This window comes from Hippocampus comes, unplaced genomic scaffold (genome assembly GCF_001891065.2).
Source record: "Hippocampus comes isolate QL1 unplaced genomic scaffold, H_comes_QL1_v1.1 scaffold126, whole genome shotgun sequence".
Lineage (NCBI taxonomy): Eukaryota > Metazoa > Chordata > Actinopteri > Syngnathiformes > Syngnathidae > Hippocampus > Hippocampus comes.
In genome coordinates this window covers 808,831-830,699 of record NW_017805409.1, presented here as the reverse complement: position 1 = coordinate 830,699, position 21,869 = coordinate 808,831, and the positions used below count along the sequence as shown (strand labels likewise).

General features: G+C 43.5%; 4 protein-coding genes across 10 annotated transcripts in view; 1 reads left to right on the top strand and 3 right to left on the bottom strand.

Annotated features, from left to right (window-relative positions):
• The window catches only part of cmtr1 (cap methyltransferase 1), a 28,888-nt gene extending 16,185 nt beyond the window's left edge, over nucleotides 1–12,703 (bottom strand). Inside the window, exon 1 of the mRNA XM_019873709.1 lies at nucleotides 12,693–12,703. The gene's annotated coding sequence lies outside the window, so the exon portion shown is untranslated. The remainder of the gene's footprint in view (nucleotides 1–12,692) is intronic.
• fbxo25 (F-box protein 25) overlaps nucleotides 1–21,869 on the bottom strand; it is a 42,804-nt gene that overhangs the window by 1,766 nt on the left and 19,169 nt on the right. The window contains exons 1-11 of one of the 7 annotated variants that reach the window (XM_019873725.1): nucleotides 14,559–16,549; nucleotides 13,999–14,134; nucleotides 11,990–12,093; nucleotides 11,849–11,898; nucleotides 11,486–11,578; nucleotides 11,321–11,414; nucleotides 10,926–11,110; nucleotides 10,609–10,791; nucleotides 10,226–10,372; nucleotides 9,965–9,991; nucleotides 8,633–8,754 (exon numbers count right to left, since the gene is read on the bottom strand). In XM_019873725.1, the coding sequence (XP_019729284.1) occupies nucleotides 8,665–8,754; nucleotides 9,965–9,991; nucleotides 10,226–10,372; nucleotides 10,609–10,791; nucleotides 10,926–11,110; nucleotides 11,321–11,414; nucleotides 11,486–11,578; nucleotides 11,849–11,898; nucleotides 11,990–12,093; nucleotides 13,999–14,117 (1,092 nt within the window). In that variant the 5' untranslated portion in view covers nucleotides 14,118–14,134; nucleotides 14,559–16,549 and the 3' untranslated portion in view covers nucleotides 8,633–8,664. Of the gene's footprint in view, nucleotides 1–7,944; nucleotides 8,755–9,964; nucleotides 9,992–10,225; nucleotides 10,373–10,608; nucleotides 10,792–10,925; nucleotides 11,111–11,320; nucleotides 11,415–11,485; nucleotides 11,579–11,816; nucleotides 11,899–11,989; nucleotides 12,094–13,998; nucleotides 14,183–14,556; nucleotides 16,550–21,869 lie in introns of those variants that run through there. The other 6 variants (XM_019873722.1, XM_019873721.1, XM_019873723.1 and 3 more) reach the window with 6 other exon arrangements.
• On the top strand, nucleotides 176–7,907 carry LOC109518095 (uncharacterized). The gene is made up of 4 exons (XM_019873731.1): nucleotides 176–902; nucleotides 3,041–3,094; nucleotides 5,857–5,972; nucleotides 6,710–7,907. Exons 1-4 carry the CDS (start codon nucleotides 816–818, stop codon nucleotides 7,086–7,088), a joined length of 636 nt encoding a protein of 211 aa, XP_019729290.1. The 5' UTR covers nucleotides 176–815; the 3' UTR covers nucleotides 7,089–7,907.
• On the bottom strand, nucleotides 16,858–18,652 carry fam110c (family with sequence similarity 110 member C). Its single transcript, XM_019873729.1, has one exon. It carries the CDS (start codon nucleotides 18,005–18,007, stop codon nucleotides 17,036–17,038), a length of 972 nt encoding a protein of 323 aa, XP_019729288.1. The 5' UTR covers nucleotides 18,008–18,652; the 3' UTR covers nucleotides 16,858–17,035.

Here is a 21,869-nt window from a genome sequence, read left to right as displayed (position 1 = left end):
TGTCATCATTTCAGCACAGACATCATAAATCGATCAACCATTCAGTATTTCAACCCTTTCATGCACCGAGAATGATAACCTGTAACCTGATAACATGATAAGCTTCGTATGGGGCCATAAAAAATCCTTTGACTTGAATTTATGAAACAGGCAGAAAGTCAATCAAGCAAGCAGTTCGATTTTATTTATATTTACTGGTTAATTCGATCAACGGCCACATGAGGCAAATTGCTTTTTCAAGATTTTGGGGGTGGCCAACGGCCCTGTGTCCCACCTTAGAACCAGCCCTGCACTGAGCAGTAGATGAATCACATCGAATTGGTTTACTGAACAATTCTTGACGTTGACGATCAAAACGCACTGATACAAAATAATAATAATAAACAATAAGCAGCGAAACAAAAGAACGCGACGACCCCTCCAGAAGTGCAAAATCTCGCTTGTTGTGTGACAACATCACCGTATCTCTCTCTCGGCTACAGCAGGAGTGAAAAGGGGCGAGTGGGAGAGAGGAGGAGCCAGCCCAGGTGGTCACGTAAATACGCACCAACCAAGACAACACACACACACACACACACACACACACACACACACACACACACACACACACACACACACACACACACACACACACACACCTCTACACGAGCGTGCGCACGCACACACACGGCAAATGAGCAGCACTCGACTTTTATGAATGAACAATAGCTGGATGCGCTGCTCTTCGGGCAACAACAGCAGGACAATTTGGAGTATTTTCAGATTTTTGGAGATTTTAAGGTGACATTTTTATTATTTTTTTTGTCATCCCAAGAATGTTCCGGAGAAGCAAGAGTAAAGTGTTGGTGGATTACGCGTCCGAGGAGGAGGACATGTCTTGGCACTACCGTCACTCCTATAAGGTAACTCATCATTTTTGACACAACTCAATTCAATACCAAAAAAAAAAAAATAAAATAGGCTTTCCGGTGATGTCACACAATTGTGGACACAGGTCAACTTTAGAAGCTAAGAAGTGTAATAGAAGCTTTTTTTAACGGACTTTTTCAATGATTAGTTGAAGTCAATCAATGTCGAGGGGAAGCAGGACCAAAGTGGAATCAGGTGACGGCAGCATGTGACGGCCGTGAGAAGCGCTATGTCAGCAATAGTTTGCAAGTTGCTGGTCTAAGTCGAGGTGTCGCTGGGGTTGGGGTTGGAAGGGGGTTGGGGGGGGGGGTCGCCATTCGGATCACACATTTCAAACCGCAAACGCTATTGTGGGTTTAATCTTTCTCATTCCTCTGAGCGTTTATTTGAAATTGGACGGGCAGTATATGGCCCAGGGGGCCTCAGATTTCGGACCCCCCCACCAGGTTGTTTCATGCCAATCCCAGTTGGGGTTAACTGCCAAACAAAGCATAAAACATAGAACCCCACATTTCATATGACCACATAACTTAGTCTGCTAGCTTAATGCTAACACATAACGTAGGCGGGCTAATGAATCTGTATCACGTGTCCAAAGCATCACACAAAAAATAAAAATAAAACAAGCGTGTATGGTGTATGTTTTTAGAAAGAACAATATTATTATTATTTTTCTCGCTGTATCTATGACCGCGTGCTGACGAAGCGATTTTGCGTCATGGCTTTTGAGCATGTCACAGTAGAAACCTTTAACCCCTCGGACCGCCCCGATGTCCTCCTCTCCCGAGAATTTGGACTGGCGCTGTGATGCCTCCTTGGTGCTCGTATCAGTAAAAAAAAAAAAAAAAAAATATTTTAATCCCACGAGCCTAAACTAAGTCACAAGAACAGGTCTGAGCTTTTCCCAGGGTGGGAGTCACAAAAAAGTGGGCCGGGGGAGGTCACGCTTGATCAACATCATCACGACGACGTGAAAAACGCTGGGAAATGATGCGGGTGGGTACTCCCGATCGTCCACCGCGTGACCCTTTTAGCGCATTAGCGGGATCGCCGACACTGTATTAAAAAAAACGTTTTCTGCGCTCGGCAGGCATGATGAGGTCGAGCGATCCTAAGAATTCCACGTCTTTTTCTGTCCACCCCCTGGAGAGTTTGCTCGAGGCTCTCTCTCTGTCTCTGTCGCAACTTTTTGCTTTCTCACCGTTGACTTTCAATTCAAGAGGCTTCCAGGGGGGCCTTCCGAAGCGCTCCTATGAGTTCAACGTGATCCTTTTGCTCGGTTTTGAGTACAGTCTGGAATGATGAGCTTTTTTTTATTTGCTCTCTTGCAGGCCTTGAAGTGTAATTTGACGTTTAAGCCATTGTGGCAAATCCTAAAAAACAAAAAAACAGGCCCTCGGTGTTTTTATTATTATTATTATTATTATTATTATTATTATTATTAATAAATAGAGGATCTTAAGGTCACCATGGCAACGAGAGAGACAATCTCGATGCGCGCACACGACGAGGCACTCTAAAGCTGCTGGTGAAAAACGATTTAACGTCACATCTTTTATAGTTTTTTATATTTTATGAATATCTTTTCTATTTATATTTATTTATATTCTTATCTTCTACTTTCTCCCTTTCATAATTTTGCTGCTGTAAAATTGGGAATTTCTCCATGGTGAGACAAATAAAGGTTTTCTAATCTTATCCACACGATTCCGTATGACAGAGTTCAATCGCACATGTTCAGTACTATTCATCAAACATTCCTAATTTATTAAGAAACAAGTCTCGAACTTCACTTGAGCATCTTTAAAGATGTTTCAAACTGTTGTGAAAAGAAAAAAAATGGTTTAAGAAAGTCCCAAGAGTCAAAATTTGAAGCGATAGATTAGTAGATAAGTACTACAAAGTCAAATTTGGAATATTGCAAAAATGACCGGCCTCAAAGTAGCAGTACAGTACTTTGTGTTGTTGCATTTTTTTTTTTTTTTCAGGGGCTGATATAGACCCACTAAACCGAGTGCCCTTTTTCTGACGGGAAACACACGGGCATCACACACCGACTGGTGTGTGTGTGTGTGTGTGTGTGTTTGCTTTGGGAGTTGCTTTTGTCTTAACTGGCACGTGTGCGTTTCAGGACAAAGACATAGAAGGAGAGGAAGAGGAGGAAGCCGTCACAGGCGTATCCAAGGTAAACAACTTTGCCGAGCGAGCAAGCTTCACAAAGACGCACTCGCTTATCGACACGTTCCACCATACCGGTGGAGTCACTAAAAGAAAATTCCATCTATCTTTGTTCAGACGGCGTTAGCATTGAATTTTGCAAGCAACTTCGAGTTTAGGCGGTAACACAACATGAGCAGTGGACCTGTGACTTGAGATGCACACTCACACACACACGCACACACACGGCATCAATGTCAGATGAGAACAAGCTGAGATAAAGTAGAGCACCGCGGAGGCGCCAGTGTTTATCAGTAAACACGTCAGTCAGCGTGCGCTGAACATCAGCACAACTCTATCACTCCTAATCTGTCTCCTCCTTTTCTTGTTTGCTTACACCGAGCGCTCTGTGTCTGGGCTTAAAAAACCTACTTTCAAACCCCGGCTTGAAACTCGACAAGCTAAATTTGAAACCCCCTAAACCAGGCTCGAAACCCTAACTTGGCATCTTGAAACTTACCCGAAAGCCCGATTTTAAATATTCATTTGAAACTCTAATCCATCGGTGTCAAAGTCAAGGCCCGGGGGCCAGATGTGGCCCGCCACATCATTTTATGTGGCCCGTGAAAGCAAATCAAGCATATCAACTTCCATGATGCTTGCTAAAGTCTGAACCAAAATTTGTAATTGTCATATATCATCCAATATAACGTTTGAACAAGCCATTATTTTTGACTTCTGATTTTAAAACGTGCAACCCGGTGGTCCAGTGGTTAGCGCGTCGACCTCACAGTGAAGAGGTACCGGGTTCAATTCTAGCTCCGGCCTCCCTGTGTGGAGTTTGCATGTTCTCCCCGTGCCCGCGTGGCTTTTCTCCGGGTACTCCGGTTTCCTCTCTCATTCCAAAAACATGCGTGGCAGGCTGATTTAACACTCGAAATTGCCCCGAGGTGTGAGCGTGAACGCGGATGGTTGTTTGTCTCTGTTTGCCCTGCGATTGACTGGCAACTGGTTCAGGGTGTCCCCCGCCTACTGCCCGAAGACGGCTGGGATAGGCTCCAGCAACCCCGCGACTCTTGTGAGGATAAAGCGGATGGGAAAATGGATGGATGGATGATTTTAAAACTGGTTATTCATCAATTTGTTAATCGCTGTGTATGTAATATTTGGAGGTGGTTAAACATGGATATGGTTTCCCAAAATTCAGAACGACCCTCTCCAAGGGAAACCGTAACTACAGCGTGGCCCGTGACAACAAAATTAAAAAAACCCCAACACTCTTGTTAAAACCCCAATTTGTCACATTGACTTGAAACACTAACCCTGGCTTAAGACCATACTCCGAACTTGAAATCCAACTTTAAAACGCCAACCCAGTGTTGAAACACCACTTTGAAGAAAAAAAAAAAAAAAAAGATGAATCTTAGCTTGAATAGCGACTCTGAAACCATAACTCTGGCTTGAAACTCATGTAACATTATCTTGAGATCTCCGTCCCACAAAATGTCAAGTCGGGTGTATTAGGTGACTTTGTGAACAGGACATATTTCATGAGCTGTTTGTACTTTGGGGCCGGAGAAGGGAAGGAAAGGCAACATTGTTTAAGGGACTGCAGAGCTTCGGAAGAGAACAATAAGCATGGAGTTAAAAACAAGGCCCAAAATAGGCTGAAACTTTTTTTTTTTCCTCCGACGTTTTAATAGGATGCAAAAGTGAACGCGGCGTCATTTCCATCATGCGCAGAAAAGGCCTTCTCGCTTCCCACGTTGTGCCGCGGGCATTTCGATTGGTCAGCTGGAATATAAATGACGGCAAAAAATGTTTACCGCGAACGCTTGTCGCATTTCACAATTGTGATAGTAACTCGAGTCAATTTTGATGCATGTATTGGAAACGAGTGTGCCTGGAGGACAAAGTGTTCCGTCAAACCTTCCTGCTATCTAATCGGAACATTCCTGACACATTCCGCAAATGTTCGCAGACGACGACCGTCCGTCGTCCACTGGTTTGCTTTGTAAGAGCGGCTTCTTCGCATGGAAACACGAGAAGCAGTCGAAGCGAAAAGAAAGGGCCGTTCATCAAAGCCGTGTTATGAGTAGTGGGAATGTTTTGATAAGAGCCAGGCAGAGGCGAGAGGCAGGCACAGATGTGTGGAGGAGGAGGAGAACCAAAAGCAAACGTGTCCTTCGAGCCCGTAAAGTTTGTTCCAGAATCTTGCCGCTTATCTCTTATGAGTCTACTGAGGCTTGAGGGGAGTGCAAGAACTTCATGTGTCATATTTATGACCTGCACTACTAAAATTGTCAGTTTGACGCCACCCGAAATGGACGCATATCATGCAAAATCCCTTACTCGTTTCTCGCGAAGAATCTGCTCCAGATCCAATCTGTGATACAAGTTTTGATATAACGTGACCCCCCCACCCACATGCTTTGAATATATTTAAGCTTCATTAAAAAAAAAACAAAAAAAAAAAACCCACTGGAATGTTTTGAAATACACCCTCGGTTGCTGTCAAGAATATAACATCACTTCGAGGAAATGAAAAGAGGTACAGCGTGCTTGCTTCAAGCGGTTTGTCTCACCCAGTTGAAGCGTACCGTGAACGTGACGCCTAAAACAAAGGAGAATGAAATGTCAATGTAATCACCAAAATGTTCAAGCAAAATGATTTGACATTTTTTGGGGGACAAAAGTCTATTAGCTAGCTACTATAATGCTTGTGGGAATCATTAGCAATGATGTTACGCTAATTCTAGAGAAACCAATGGAAATGTGTTCTTGTGTCAGGAGGCCAAGGTGAAGAAGATGATGTCCAAAAAAGACAGAAAGGACAAGAAGATGTTCTCCTCGAAAGACGATGAGCACTTCTTGTTGACCGGAGAGAAGCATGCGGACCGGCCAGGGTAAACTTCAAACCTGATTTGAGTTTCTTAGCTTCATATTCAAATGCAGTATTTTCGACAGTTACCACCAGTTCAGGTATATCTTTATATTAGGGCTTCAAGCCAGAGTTATTGTTGAAAGTTAGGGTTTTATGCCTAGGTTAAGGCTTCTTAGTGAATTTTAAAGTTAAGTTAAGGGTTTCAAAGCAGGGTTACTGTTTTAGGTTAATGATTTTGAATGTGTTAAGAGTTTTAAAAAAATTATTATGGTTTGGAGCCAGGAATAGGGTTTCAAAGTTGGGTTTCAAGCCAGGGTTGGGGTTTTAAAATAATGCTTCATGTCACTGCTAGGCTTCAAGTTACTGTTCTGAATTTGGGTTTCAAGTCAGGGTCAGGGTTTCAATAAATGGTTTCAAACAAGGGTTAGGGTTTCCATTTTGAAGTCTTGGCGACGGTTCTAAATTAGTTTTGTTTGTTTGTTTGTTTGTTTGTTTTTCAAGCCTGGGTTAGGATTTGAAAGGGTTATGGATCAGGTATCAAGACAAGGTTAGGTTTTCTCGTCAGCATTAGGGTTTGAAGTGAGGCTTTCCAAACAAGGTTTTAGGGTTTCACGCCAGGTTTGTGGCTTCAAAGTGGAGTTTCAAAATAGGGCTTCAAGTCATGATTAGGTATTCAAAGTAAGGTTTAAAATGAGGGTTAGCATTGGGCGATGTCTGGCATGTAAACATGTGTTGGCATTTCCTTTGGTTACTTTGCAGATGTCACAAGAAAGTGAAATGCGAGAAAGACAGGAAGGAGAAGCCCGACAAAGCTCTTTGCTTCTGGGAAAGCGTCACCATGACGATGAGACAAATTTCTCCTGTCAAAAAAACGGACAAGACCGACGGCTTGGAGACGCCGCGAACCCGGAAAGATGACATTACTGCCCCGCAGGAGGGGGGCGCCATCCCAAACGGACGCTCGCCCTCACCCCCTCTTGTCGACACGGGTGACTCGTCCCGCTACGCCAACCTGTCGCACTCCGAAGACCCCGCCTGCGCCGTCACGTGGACGTCCCGCGCTAAAGTCAGGCTGGCCGGAATCAGCAGGATGAGCAAGGGGATGGTGTCGGACGGCACCTGGGAAGGACTCAAATAGTCCTTATTTTAACCCTTCGGCGCCCCCTTCCCCCAATGTCGTGTACTAGCTCCAAGAACACATTTTACACTACCAGTGAATTTCCGCCTTGTTTGCAGTGTCTACTCTGTATGAATGGCATCAATAAGCAATATTTAGAGCGCCTCATTGTCGGCTGTGAGTGTGCGCATGTTCTTTAGAGCGGCTCATTGGCGGAGGAGAGAAGGCAGAAAAATGATTTTTTTTTTTAATTTTTATTTTTTTATGTTTTTCTTTTTACAGCCAGCGTGCGGACAGGGGCTTCACGCTGGTGTGGCCATTTTAGAGCGCCTCGTGTTTTTTTTTTTTTTTTTTTGTCATTTCTGTTCTGGACCAGCAGTGTGTACATTTGTGCGAATTGAAACAGAAGAACACGTACTGTATGCAATGATCTTATGCTGAGTATTTATGATTATACTGCTGGAAAAATCTACAATTTCAAGTGCCTTGAGGTCGGGTCTAAAACCGCTGAACATTTTGTGCAATTTTCTCCTAAATTCCCATGACACAGCAATCACAATGAATCGTAGACAATTTTACAAGCCAGATCAAATTTGTATGATTTCTAAGTAAATTATTGGGAGAACATGCATATGACAAATCTTTTCATTTGATCACTTTTTTTTGTCTCGATTGAAAAAAAGCTGGGTACTAATGAATATCTTCGATGTTGTAATGTTTTACCTGAGGCAGCCATTTGACTGTCACCAATGTTAACTTTTTACAGAGCAGAATGAAGTGCTTTTCTTTCAAGCACTCATGTTAATAAATAAATCGGAGCAAGCATCACCTCCACAACTTCATTTGAGAAAAATGACACCACTGTATGTTTTATTTTATTTTTTGTAAATATTTAATCGTTTGGTTAAGCTACTTCCTGTCCCAAACACATTATCATAATAGCACCATGGAAACACGCGGAACAGGGGGGAATATTACAAAAAAAGTTCCCCAATGCCCATAAATAACACTTGACATTTCCATTTGACAACTTTTCTCTGTTCATGGAAACGGAATAACGAGAGCACAATGGAAAACGGACGCATGCGGTCAGATATTGCGGGGAAGAAAAAAAGCATCACGTTACAAAACAGCCATTTGTTACATAAACGTTAGCGGAGAGCTGGGCGTAATAATCGATTAATCCATCCATTCCAATTCTATAAAACCACCATTAAGTTTCTGAAAATGACACTACATACTTCTCATCACATATCACATGCTAAAACTGACATTACACTTTGTACATGAATATTATATATATCGGTTAAATACTGTGTGTGTACACACACACACACACACACACACACACACACACACACACACACATATGTATATAAACAATATATATTTATTTAACCGACCTCCTATATTTGTGCAAAAATCTGCAATGTACTATTTACTGGGGATTCTTCCCTGTTGCCACAGTCACAACAGTTGTGCGCAATGGAGATTCATGTTCAAATGCATCCCATTTGGAGCCCTTTGTATACAAGGTAAACAACGCTAGGATGTCGTACACTCACAGGTTTGGACATTATGGAAGGAAAGGAAGCATCTAGAACTGGAAGAGGTCGATGAAGTGTTGCGGAGAGATGGGCACAAGGCAGCGTTCCGGGTCATTGGCGGTGCACGGGTGGCCGCAGTCCTGACAAAACAATCATGTATTATTATTATGACTACTATTAAAAGCATAAGGTGCAAAACATTTATTTATTAAATTACCCCTCCACTTGTCATTGTAACTAATTAAAGAGCGAACTAACGGATAAAATACCAATTACTTTCAGAAGAAACTAACTCAGATAAAAACAACAAAGGTCCCCCTCAGAGCTAACTAGCTGACTGACTGCCAGGCAACAAAAAAATAGCAAGGGCTTTTGTAATTGACACCGGTAAAAATGATGCCGCTCATCTTTGAAACCAACTTGCTGACTAACTAACTACCTGACGTAAAAACAAGACCACCCACTGACTGAACAAAAGCAATACTACTTGACTTCATAACTAACCAACAATCAAACTAAGTGGGGTAAAAACAACACATCTTGCCTCTATAAACTAAGTATTAATTAACTGGTGCAAAAACAATGTCAGTACCGGTAGTCTTCATAACCAACTCACAAACTCTGAGTTTTGTCAATAGCTCTCACCCTCACAACAAACTAACAAACGGGGGTAAAATCATTCTGTGTGTGTAATTTACTGGCCAGCCATCTAGCTAGCTAACCAAGGAAGTAACAATACAATATTTGTCGGAAACGAATGAGTGTAGACACGATTTTGGCTCTACCTAACTACCAAGCTCACTAACTAAATAACCGAGTAAAAAAATACCTGTCTCCTCTCTAACTAACTAACTAATTAACTCACCGGGTTCATAACATTTCCTTGTGTCTAACTTACATGAGTGTCATTGTGAGAAACTAACTGCAGTAAATACAATGCCGTGCCTAACTAACGAACCAACTAACTAATGAAAACAATATTTGCCTCCATGACTAATTAACTCACCCAGTGGTTGTCATTTTATACCAAGTACAAGAATATTCAGTTGTATAAAATTCAGCTCAACACAATTATCCATTGGCAGTAATTATTCTTTTGTCTACCACTAGAGGTCGCCAACATACCAACAGCAGGTATACTGATTGGTCAGAAATAGTGTGGAAATGTGACTTCGACAAAAAAAGAAAAGAAAAAAAAACATGATGGAGCCTCTCGCTGCTGGTCAAAAGTCTGCCAAATGCAAGTGTGTCAGGGATGATGACAAATGTCCAAAAGAAGAACTGATGATGTGGCTCGGGATGAAGAATGAGGGAAAATAAACAAACAAGGCACGGTGGGACAAAAGGTACCTTGAACAACAAGGCCAGGTGGCGATCCTTAAGGGGTCAAAGAGGAGGAGGAGGAGGAAAGGTTGGGAAAGAGAGCAGAGGTTAAAGGGCACACGGGAAATATTATAGGGCACAGGGCAAGCAAACAATGTGGGAACGCTATCATCACTATTAAACGTTCACGTCACTCAAACATGATTCAATATGAAAATTAAACTCAAGTCCTGTGGCCTCTCTTTCGATTTCTTTTCTTGAAAGCGAGTGAACAAATAATGGCGCTACCTTCCAGAAGAGGATGCTACAGTGCTTGCAGAAGTGCAACGTGTCGCCATACTGCTCCTTCATGGGGTAACGCTTCTGCAGAGTGAAATACATCAGCTTCCAGTCAACGCTGTCGCTCTTGGGGAGGACCAAATTCCTGGAGGAGTGCTAAAAGAATCCCCAGACACACACACACACGTAATGACAACAGGGACCAAGTTTAACTCTGTTAGGACAGAGACTCCCAACCACTCCATTTTACTTGGTGGTGTGCCTTCCAAAATGTTCTCATGTAAAATGGGTGCCTCGGCTCAAGAACAGGTGGGAAACTGCATTAGGACGCGAATACAACGAAGCAATGCTGCCCTCCAGTGGTCAGTAGAGGGAGCTGGGGTTTTTCTCACCTGCTTATCAGAGAAGTGGAAATGGCACAGCCGCTTCCACAGTGTCCGGTTCTCGCTGAGGACGTGCAGCGTGGGCGTGGCCTGTCCCAGGTTGATGATGTCACAGGCGTCAGAGAGGTTGTAAAGGATCTTGTTCTGCATGTAGAGCGGCAGGTCGCTGAACGACATGCCGGAGCACATTTGCTGCACAGACAAAACAATACGGAGATTGAAATACAGTCAGCCCCTACCCCGGTTATCGAGAGGGAATATGCTCCAAAACGTAGTTCCTGAAAATGTTAATATACCCTCGAACGAGAGAGCAAGCGGATGCGTACCTTGGGGATCTGCAGGTCGTTGAGCTGCTGCTGCCACTTGAGAATATTCTCCAGTCGACATAGCCAGACGTTGACGTTGCCCACAAGCACGCATCGACCCACGTGTAGGGTCAGACTGTGAAGCGTCGCGCTCAGATCCTGCAGGAGCTCCTTGACCAGCCGTGGATTGTAGTGGTCCTCTACCACTGGCGGCGGCACGGCACAAAGCAAAAATAAAACAATTATGATCGCTGAAAGGATCCAAAGACTATCGACAAAAGACTTGATGATACACAACATGGCGGAACATAAATGTGGATGTACACAACATTGTGAGACACAAAGGTACAAAATATAAATATGGACATGCAACATTACGGAACCTACACCTGACAGACACATCATCACATTCTTACCCTTTCGCACAATCTTCTCTAGAATGTTGAAATAATTTTTCTGGGCCGCTCCGCTCAAGGACGTCAGCTGGGATCTGGCTATTAGCTGGAAAAGCTGAAGCGCAATGCACCGTCAAGACAGACCAACGGGCACCAAACAACAACACCCAGGCGCTGCTCGCTCACTTTTGCCACGTAGTTGAATCTCCTCAAGTCATGGATGGCGCTGGAAAAGTCGAGGCGGTTCAACGCTTCGCCCAGAGTGCAATATCCATGACGCTGTGTGCAATCAAAACAATATTATTCAAAACCCTGTGAAGTGAGTCGAAGTAGCAGCATCCATTTTCCCAGGTCAGAGAAGTGGTATTTGATTGACAGTTGACATGTGAGCAGGGCGTGATTACAGCACATTCACGGACACGCCCCCTAGCGTTTGAGAATGGGAAAAACATGGCTTGGTTTTTCTCAATCGCATTTTACTGTATGTATTTGAAAATGTTTTAAGCATAAGACTGACTGTGTCAGGTGACAAAGGGCTCCAGCACTGACCTCCTTCGTGCTGCCTTTCTGCACGTAGATCCATTTATCCCTGAAAACAACTACACCCGCACAAAAACATTTTTTTGGGTGGCAGATTAACACGAATGGATTCGAATGTGATCGTTGCAAAAATAAAAAATAAAAACTCACACTGAGATTTGGTATTGTGGTTGTAGAAGTCCTTTCTCATTTTCACACGGGCAAGTTCACAAATGTTTTCCACGAACAGATTTTCTTTGTCGTCACAGGTGAATCTGTTGGGAGTAGAAAACAGATGACTATGTTGGTTCTGGTTCAACGGAGTCTACAAAAGTTCTTCCAGTTTCCAAGTAGAGCTGAAGAGAAGTGCATGACGGTATATGAACACAAGGATTATTGTGTACTGCACTTGGCGAAAAAATTATGACTTCATTCTCCTAAAATTGCCACTTTTTGAAAACATCACATACCTTTTTTGCTTTAAAAAATATTGCTTTTTTTCACAAAATTCCACAAAAATCTGATTTTTTTTTTAATAAATGACTTTTTTCCCCCCCATGACAAATAGTGACATATTTCGCTAAAAATCTTTTTTCGCCAAATATTTTTTCTACTTAAAAAAATATATCTATTGCCTAAAATACGCTTTCCCTTAAAAAGAATCTGGATAACCAGGCAGATTTTTTTCCTTTAAAAATAAAAATACTTTTTAAAAAGACCCACTACTTAATTCTCTAATTTTTTTTTTTTTAACCATCCAGAATTTTCTCTAAACATTTCTTTTTCCCACTTTTTAAAATGACCTATTGCACAAATTGGGATGCCTTGTTGGAAAATTGATATTTCGGTCAATTTCGTGACGGGATGAGCAGACTTTACGAGCAGTCAGGTTGATCTGCAGCAGAGAAATTCCCATAACCTGTTTCCAATTCTTTTGTCCACAGACATCTTCTGAAATGCAAATTGGACACAACTGAGCTGCTAAGTGCTTTCTGGCCTTTGTACAAGGGCCGTGCACATGTGGGGAAACAAGGAGCTCTCTGATTGGCCAAATTCCAAACAACTGGCGCTGACCGCGTTGAAGAGTTAAGATATGTGATGAGCCTTTATCAGTTGTCGGCACACCTGCGGGCCGTGACTCCTCCGAGGTCCCAATGACCTCTGTGGAATGTTGTGTTCGTAAAGCCTACCTTTCTAAAAGTGATTCATGAACAGCCGACTCAGCCCGACGGTTTTATGCGTATTCATACAAAGCAGGGTCAGATTCTTTTTCGATCCTCTTTTCTTCATTTTTATGGACAGACCAAAATTTTAAGCCAAGATCAGGGCGTAAACGCATGCGGTAAAAAAGCGACGGTGTTCAACACTTTGGTTAGGAATTGAAGGATATTGAGATGTCAACATTCCCGGGGAGATCTCTGCCTAAAAAAATAATAATAATAAAAAAATAAAATAAAAGAGAAGCATGGCTATTGACCTAGCCAAAATACAACTCACCATTTCACTGACTGTGGTTGCACTTCTCAACAAGCTAGTCCCACCTTGGGTTAAACTTTATTATCTCGAGGGAAAAAGACATAGCTCACTTTGTTCTAATCTTGACTTATCAGACTTATCGTGTACAGTGCGGATAAGTGGATGTCGGTGTTGATAGATGTACTCCAAAACGTGAAATTACACAAGCATTTCAGCTAGCAGCCTCATTGATTGTCTCCAGCTCCATTGAATGAGGCCCCTCATGAAAACCTTGAGTCAAGCTGCCTGCCACTTGGCGAGGTGCCAAGCCGGAGCCATGACGTTTGCAACGCTGGGGATCGAGTGAGACGTCACCGACTGGTAGCGTTGAGATTCCCGCTTTTGCACTGCCACTTAGGTAATGCAGAGAACAAATGACACCATGGTCACAATGGACCGATGAGCTTCTTAAGCTTTCGGGAGATGTCAGTCATCATAGCCTGCATTGATTGAAATTTATAATGAGGGGACTGGACTTAACTTATTTTTTGCCACACTAAGTTGCTAAATGCTGGAAACATGAAGATTTAGATTTGGGACTTTATGAATTACACATATGTGAGTAAGTCCCACCTCTGCAATCCACACGAACAAACTCCATTTTTGGACTTAAAGGGTACTGTTTGCAACAATGGCATGAATATGTAATTACAATTAATTCTTACTCGATTTCTCTGTGGATGTCGTCCATGTCATGTCCATAGAAGATGATCCTCTTCCAGCCGTGTTCCGTCTTGGTCCACCTCCATCCTGGCGACCTCCAGTCTTTGCCCAAGAAAGGCATCCTAGATGGAGAAAGGGCTGGAACAGTGAGCAATGGACGACAAGGAGGAGAAATGTTTACAAGAACCTGAAAATAACTGAATGACAATCATCGCACGTTACCATGACAACACACGTGATACAACGACACAGAATGACGTCCTCAAACCACAAACTTGACACACAGGGCCGTTTACAGTGACAACAACCACTGACATGAGGTTGTCTGGCTCCACGGCAAGTGCCACTGAGTCGATGAGATTTGCTTAACAACACTTTTGTTGGCAACACATTCGCCTTCGTTTAGTAGATAAAGAGGAACTGACTTCGGCCGACACATTGCACGTCGTTCGTTTCTGTGTGAGAATTAACGACCAGCTGTGAGTTTATCGCATACCGTCGGTAAAGGTCTACCACCGACATAAAAACTAGTATTCTAAGAAAAATAAAGTCTTCAACTAACCTTGACGAAGAATGACAATTGCTTTCTCTGTCTTTTTTTCCCCGTCGCTGTTCTTCTCGCTCAGCTGCAGGAAATATTGACGGAAGTAAACAACAGCGAAGGGATCGTGCGTAGCTCCGCCTTTCTCTTCTCCGATTGGACCAAGCGCGGGAAATCAGCTCTGTTGCCACGCAGAACACCGCTGCGGATTGGCCGGAAAGAGCTGTCAATCTTGTCAACCCCTCCTTCTAATCCTCTATTTTGTTGGGGGTTCTCCGCTACACGTGACGGAGGACATCGCACATGTTGTACTGTTTTGGTTTGTGCCAGTGGGGGCCAGGGAGATTTACCCATCCATTTTGAACACCGTTTATCCCGAATAGGGTCGTGGGGAGTTGCTGGAGCCTATTCGGGCGGAAGGCAGACTACACCCTGAACTGGTCGCCAGTCAGTCGCAGGGCACATATAGAGACAAACAACCATTCACACCCACATCCACGCGCGGTCACTAAGTGGGAATCGATCGAACGCTGCCCGCATACAAGTCAGGCGACTGTACCACTACTCCACCGGGGATGGATTATCATTTTGAATATACTACTCATACAATAACAATAACAAAGATCCCATGATTTCCTAGAAGTGGTAATACTAGCAAGAATGCAATTACAGTAATCATAGAGATCAATGGGCGGCCATGCATTTGGTACTGAGGCCTTTAGCGGCCATTTACCCATCTTAATCCACCGGGGAATACCACCACAATCATTATGTCGCAATTCTAGTAACAATATCAACATTCATAAATATAAAAGCACGCAAGTGTGACACATACATCATCTGGAGCAGTTCAGAAATAATATAAATCTAATAACATGGCAAAACAATAAAGTGTGTCATACATACCAGAGATGCTGAATATTAAATGCAGGTTGCTCAAGAGGTCCTTTGCAAGTCGAATTTGGCATCATGGTTGTATTGAAAACAGTGACATGAAAAACATTCGCTATTTTATTGCTCACCACTGTAACCTCAAAATGTCATAATGACAGTAAATACTTGTTTAAAAACACATCTAGGTCATAAATATCAAACAAGCCAATGAAAAAAAATTACAGTCACTGAGTTTCTTGCGCTGCACAAACAAGTTCATTTTGGGGCAGTTTGTAACCACTTCAAATGTCCAAAACAGAACGGAACCCTAATATTGTATATCAAGATGCCACTTTCCTCTTTGCTTGAAAGCAGGACTCTTGGCACAAGAGCACTGATGAAAAAGCTACAACCTGTAGACCATATATGGACAACGAGGAGATTTAAAGCCGTCATCTGGCAAAACTCAAAGACTGTTTTCAGAATCCCTAAAACATTTCATGAATACATTTGGCGAAAACTGATATGGTCCCTGGAGTCAGGAATGAGTACTCATAAAGCACTTGTGAACTGTTTGCCTCCCAAAATAAAAAATAAAGCGAAAAATATTACCCTTTCATAAATTAAAAAAAAAGTGATGTTACAAGAAAGCAGCTGTGGAAAAAAAATAGCCTGAGGGTGGTACATTTGAAATTGGTCTTACAGGGCAGGACGAAACTTGTCTGGGATGTCAGTCAGACTTCTAAAAGATATCCAGTGTGCGTAGGAATACGTAAAACGTATTTGTTTGTATGCAAGTAGGAGAGACAAAGTGGGAAAGAAATCCAGTTTCAACACTACCCCCAGATTACGACCTTCCGCGACAAACAATTCTAGCTCCCGAGTCCGAGGAGGGGGCGTGGCGAAGGGACAATGCGGACAGGCACACAGGCTTGTGTGAATCAGTGAGTCATTGGGCTTGGCGTAAAGTTGTGCTCAAGGGTTGCCACAGAATCTGACGCAACTCGGGATTCTTTAGTGGCGATGGAGAACATTGGGATTGAAAATACTTGCTTTAACAATTAGGCTCATCTCAACCAGGGTCGCGGGTGGCGTGCTGGAGCCTATCCCAGCCGTCTTCGGGCAGCAGGCGGGGGACACCCTGAACCGGTTGCTAGCTAATCGCAGGACACGCAGAGACAACCAACCATCCGCGCTCACACTCACACCTAGGGACAATTTTCGAGTGTTCAATCAGCCTGTCATGCATGTTTTTGGAATGTGGGAGGGAACCGGAGTACCCGCAGAAAACCCACGCAGGCCCTGGGCGAACATGCAAACTCCACACAGGATCAAACCCACGACCTCTGCACTGTGAGGTCGACGCATAAACCACTGGACCACAGGGCCTCCCGATAATAGATACGACCACCCAATTTCATGTTGAGCGAGAAAACATGTCATGGACTATTTTTTTTCAATCCCCGGGGGCCATAAGTGAATGAGTTTTTGTGAGCCTTGTCTTGTCCAGTCCAGTCCCGGGTGTACGGCGCCTTTCGCCCAAAGTCAGCTGCGATCAGCCCCAGTTGTTCCGTGATCCTGATGAGGACAATCAGTATCAAAAATAGATGATGAGTGGATGGATTTTAGTCCAGGTCTCTCAACTTTTTCCCACTCTCTTTAGCATTCTTGCAGCTGTATAGCCATTTGATAATCCTTGCATTTCGCTCGATGACCGATGTTCCCTGACGGATCTTCTTGTGCAGGACATCTTCTTGCAGCCCCTCGCTGTCGTCGCTGTTCCGGGAGAAGCCGCCGTCCGATGTGGCCACGCTAACGCTGCGCACCTTGAGCGTCATCTCGTCCGAGCGTGCCGAGAAATTCTCCTTACCCAGAGACTCGATGACCTCCCCGTCCAGGCCGCAGTACTTGAAGAAGGAGTCAAAGTCCGCAAAGTTTTTGGAGTACCTGGAGCTGATATCCGAGCGGGATCGACCCACCCCTTTACCTCTCCTGACGGGGACATTCAGGAGATTAGTGGATGTCTCCTTTGGACCACTCTTCAGGTTTCTGGTCGCTCCGTTCCGCCTTCTCTCTAATGTTGGGGTCTTTGCACTTGAGCAATGTTCCCTTGCAGATTCTTCAGGTGTGCCGGGTTCTTCCTTACCGCCATCAGGGTCGACTTCCTTCTCAGCCGTCTCGGGTAAGGTTGTTGTTTTGCTCGCGGAGCTTCGAAGCAATTTACGCGTGATGTGATGTTTGCGGTCATGGCCGGCCCCTCGCAGCAGTTCACATTTCTGCCTGTAAAGCAGGATGGAGTCGGGTCGCTTTTTCGAGCTGGAGCGACGTACCTGCGCCGGGGAGCAGTCCTGCGGAGACACTTGGGGATGCGTTGAGCTCCAGTTAGAGGACAAGGAGCTTGAAGCGGACGGCAGGCTGATCAGTGGCTCCTGAGTGGAGTTGACCACCTGCTGGCTTTTCACGTATTTGGGTTTGCTGGCGGCCAGTCTCTCCACGGCACTCATGGGCCCTTTGACCTCACTCTCCAGTTCCATTTGCTTTCGAAGGTAATCTGGACCCTTCTCCAGGATTTTTGAGGTCTCGCTGGGGCTCTCCATAGCAAATCTCTCATCGAAGGTTCGACCTCAGGAAGAGCGATCTTTCCTTAAGTTTCCAGGATTCCATTCGATCCCATACTTTGCCTGAGCATGTTTCCTAATGTTTCTCCCGTTCTGTTGCGACACACGCCTCTCGCCTACCCCACCCATCCTGTGCGAGGTCGCTTTCAGTCAAACACGGGCCTGTTCAAAGTACACCTGATAGGACCGTGAGGAAGAAGAAGTGAAAGCCGACACTTTTTTTTTCTCTTAAGGGGGCACGGCGAGGAAATGTTTTACAACGATCAGACAAAGCTTGGACTTTTTAAGATAAGATAAGAGTCTGACTTTCCATTCCTTCATGTTGCACTTGCAAGTATACAGTGGAGTACTTGCAAAATCCATGGAACAATGCAAACGGATTGCGTTTAGAGTCCCCCCCCCAAAAAAAAAAACAATGTGCGAACTGATAAGCACATGCAAGCCCCTGCAAGCTAATGCTAATCTCCGCATCAAACAAAACCGTGTGGGTCTGAAACAAATCCCTTTGTAAAACAACTTGTTGAGAATTCCCCCAGACCACCCAAACTAGCTGTTTTTAGCACCGCCAACCAAAAATAAACTGTGTTTCTCAATTTTCTAACTGAACGGGAAGGGTGGAACAAACTTCTAATGTGTAGCTCAGAGGCACACATAATTCTAATTGACACTCTGCACGGATTGAAAGGGCTTTGATATCCAAATTGGGGGGCATGTGCTTCCTTTAAGACATGAATTAGAATTTCCCAAAGGCAGAGGGCAGCACTAGAATGCATTGTGTGCAGTCATGCTAAAGTCTTAGATGTCATGTCGCACATAATCCATTTTCTCCACTTACACGACTGCTGCTTCCTTGTTGTCTTCCCTCAAATCGATTCACATTTTTATATTTTTTGGACTCAATCTTCATTCCACATCTGTTTTTCAAGAGCATTGATTGGTTTTTTTTTTTTTGTTTTGGGGGGGTGCTGTATTTAATTTAATTTTTTTTTTTTTTTTTTTTAAATTGAAGCACATGCTTTCTGGCCAGCTTCCTTCAAATGGGCCGCTTGGGGATTCGGCGGTGGCCCGACGCCCGTTCGATACATTTATTATAAAAATTTTATATCAGTCCAATATGTCAGTCATGAATCATGACGAAGGAATAAATTTTAGTTACATCACGTGGGCTGATGTTGTAGACCAGAAAACCTCGGAAGCTCAGTTGCTGAATATGAACGCATTTTTCTGGAATTTCTGGAAAGCCGTTCCGTTGGGCACTGCCCGTCTTCCTTCGGTCCTCGTATAAAAACGGTATCTACATTTAAAAACATTCATTTCGAAAGAAAATACAAAAACAGTCTACATTAAAAAGAGAAGATATATTACTTTCCCACATGTTTCTTTATTTGGCTTATGAATCGAATGTTGATTTATAGCTGTGTGCTTTTGCGGTCTACATTATGTTTAATGGGGACATATATCCGTGTGTGTGTGTGTGTGTGTGTTTAATCAAATAAAACCAATATTCGGGGAGGGGGAATGGCTTGAGTGATGCAACAAATATTACATGAATCTGGCTCATGCTTGGTGGGCCAGAAGAAAGGAATGGGCTGTATGATGTCCGTGAATCATACTTGGCCCACCCACTTGGTCAATGTCTCTTTGCATTTGTGCGTTAAAAAAAGAACAAAAAAAATTCCAAACGTTATTAAACATCTAAAGTTTGTACGATGGCAACAACGTGAGACTGGAACATATTCTTCGACGCTACGATTGGTCACAGTTGAAATTCCCTGCCAACAAGATAAATAATGCCTTCCTGTGAGCTTTTCACTCAAGACCTTACGAGTATTATTATTATCATTACTACTCTCCCGGGAGCTGATAACTGACATCTTTTTTTATTATTACTGTCTGGGCAGATGCATTTTTGGACACTAAACTGTGCTGAGCTTCATGTTGACAGATGTTGAAATATGTCTTATTTGGGCAGTTATGTAACCGCTTTACATGACAAGTCAATGCAGGGGAATAGTAATAAATAACTCATCCTTGGTGCGTCACAGATCAATTGTGGGAAACATAATGTGTTCAATTTTAGATTGACCATGTCTGTACAATGATTTTGTACATTCTTATCAAGAAAAGACAATCCCCATGTTTGCTAGCAGCCGTGCGTAATCTAGCAAAGAAGCAGAGTAGGAGAACATCAGAACTGATCCAGCATTAGCAACGCTTCTGCTCAACAGGTAAATTCATCATGTATTTTTTGATTTTTAATTGATTAACTGATGAATTTTGTGTTACTCTAACACTGTATTACAAATAAGTCACGCTATCTACGCAGCAGCCGTGCTTAACGTCGGCTTGTTGACAGTGCTAATGATCGCTTAGCGTTGCTAGTGCTACCATTTTGTTGAAGCTGGACAGCATTTCGGCAATTATTCACGGCTACGCACTCTAAGAATCACATTTGTACCATTCAGATTTTGCTTGCGGTTTGAAAACAACACAATCCTTCCTGAAATTCACTTAATTGGCCGAAAATATTTTTGATTGACGACAAAAATCGTTCTCTATTGTCTCACCCCGCGCAGAGTGATGTATTTTTACAATTTGACTTTCTTGAGCACTGGCCTGTCAAAGAAGCTTGAAAAGCAATGCTTTATGGAACTCTTTGCAGGTAGGTAACGCTCCCCTTTAACCCCACGTATCCGTCATTTTCTACCCTGCCTATTCCTCACCGGGCTGGAGCCAGAACTGTTCTTGCTTGTCGCCAATCCGTCACAAGCACACCGGGCATCCAGCCCGCGCGTGTCTGGCTAACATCAGCGTGCCGTCATAAGATAGAGATAAGAACAAGTTTATTTGTCTCACAAAGGAGAAATTCCCAATTTACAGCAGCAAAATTATGAAAGGGAGAAAGTAGAAGACAAAAAGTATATCAATAAATATAAAATATAAATATTAGCATATTAAGAATGGGTGAGTGGGGGTGAGTCCAGGTTTTCAGGACCGTCTATTCGATAGCCTGACAGCAGTCAGCAGGAACGAGCGGCGGTACCTTTCCTTCTTGCAGGGCGGGTGTATCAGTCGCTGGCTGAAGGAGCTGCCCAGTGCTGTCAGGGTGGCCTGGAGGGGGTGGGAGGGTCTGTCCATCATAGCTGTTAGCTTAGCTAGCATCCTCCTGTTGCCCACCTCCTCCAGAGTGTCCAGGGAGCAGCCTAGGACAGAGCTGGCCCTCCTGACCAGTCGGTCCAGTCTCTCTCTGTCCCGGGTTGAGATGCTGTCATGGAGGCAGCCATTACCTGTCACGGTCATCTTCTTTATGGCTTTTGTCACACATGCATTATTGCTCTTGTCTCGCAGTTCGGATGAGGGATCTGCGAGCAGCAAAGGCCGAACAATGTCATGCATGATAAGCTGTCCACTGTAGTAACCGCTGTCCCTGAAAGGGTTAAAATGTTTTTTTAAGTGTACCTGTGCCATATTAAATGTTTTTAAGCATATCAACCTACAGAAAGGTTTTTCTTTTTACTTTTTGTAATTATTTTAAAGTTCACGATACACAATGAGAAAAAAAACTTGTGAAGAACGACCTTTTTTTTTTTGTGGTGTAGGTGATGATTCGCCGATGTGTCCAACTGCCGCAGTTTATCGCCAACTACTGCTAAGGAGGATTTACTTGATGTCAGAATTGTTGTTGTTGGTTTTGTTTTGCTTTAAGTATCGGTGGCTGGTATCGGCTATTGTCCATGAGACCCGATACCGTTAAATCGATACCTGAAATGATACCTGGTGTCAAAGTTTGCCCATCACTAATATATAAATCCACAGTATATGTACAAAATATAAAATATAA

Bases quoted from the DNA above. Each gene is read 5' to 3' on its own strand.
- LOC109518095 (XM_019873731.1), top strand. From the start codon at position 816: ATGTTCCGGAGAAGCAAGAGTAAAGTGTTGGTGGATTACGCGTCCGAG. The intron at 3,095-5,856 runs GTAAACAACTTT...TTCTTGTGTCAG, and splicing joins CCGTCACAGGCGTATCCAAG to GAGGCCAAGGTGAAGAAGAT. The intron at 5,973-6,709 runs GTAAACTTCAAA...GTTACTTTGCAG, and splicing joins AAGCATGCGGACCGGCCAGG to ATGTCACAAGAAAGTGAAAT.
- fam110c (XM_019873729.1), bottom strand. From the start codon at position 18,007: ATGGAGAGCCCCAGCGAGACCTCAAAAATCCTGGAGAAGGGTCCAGAT.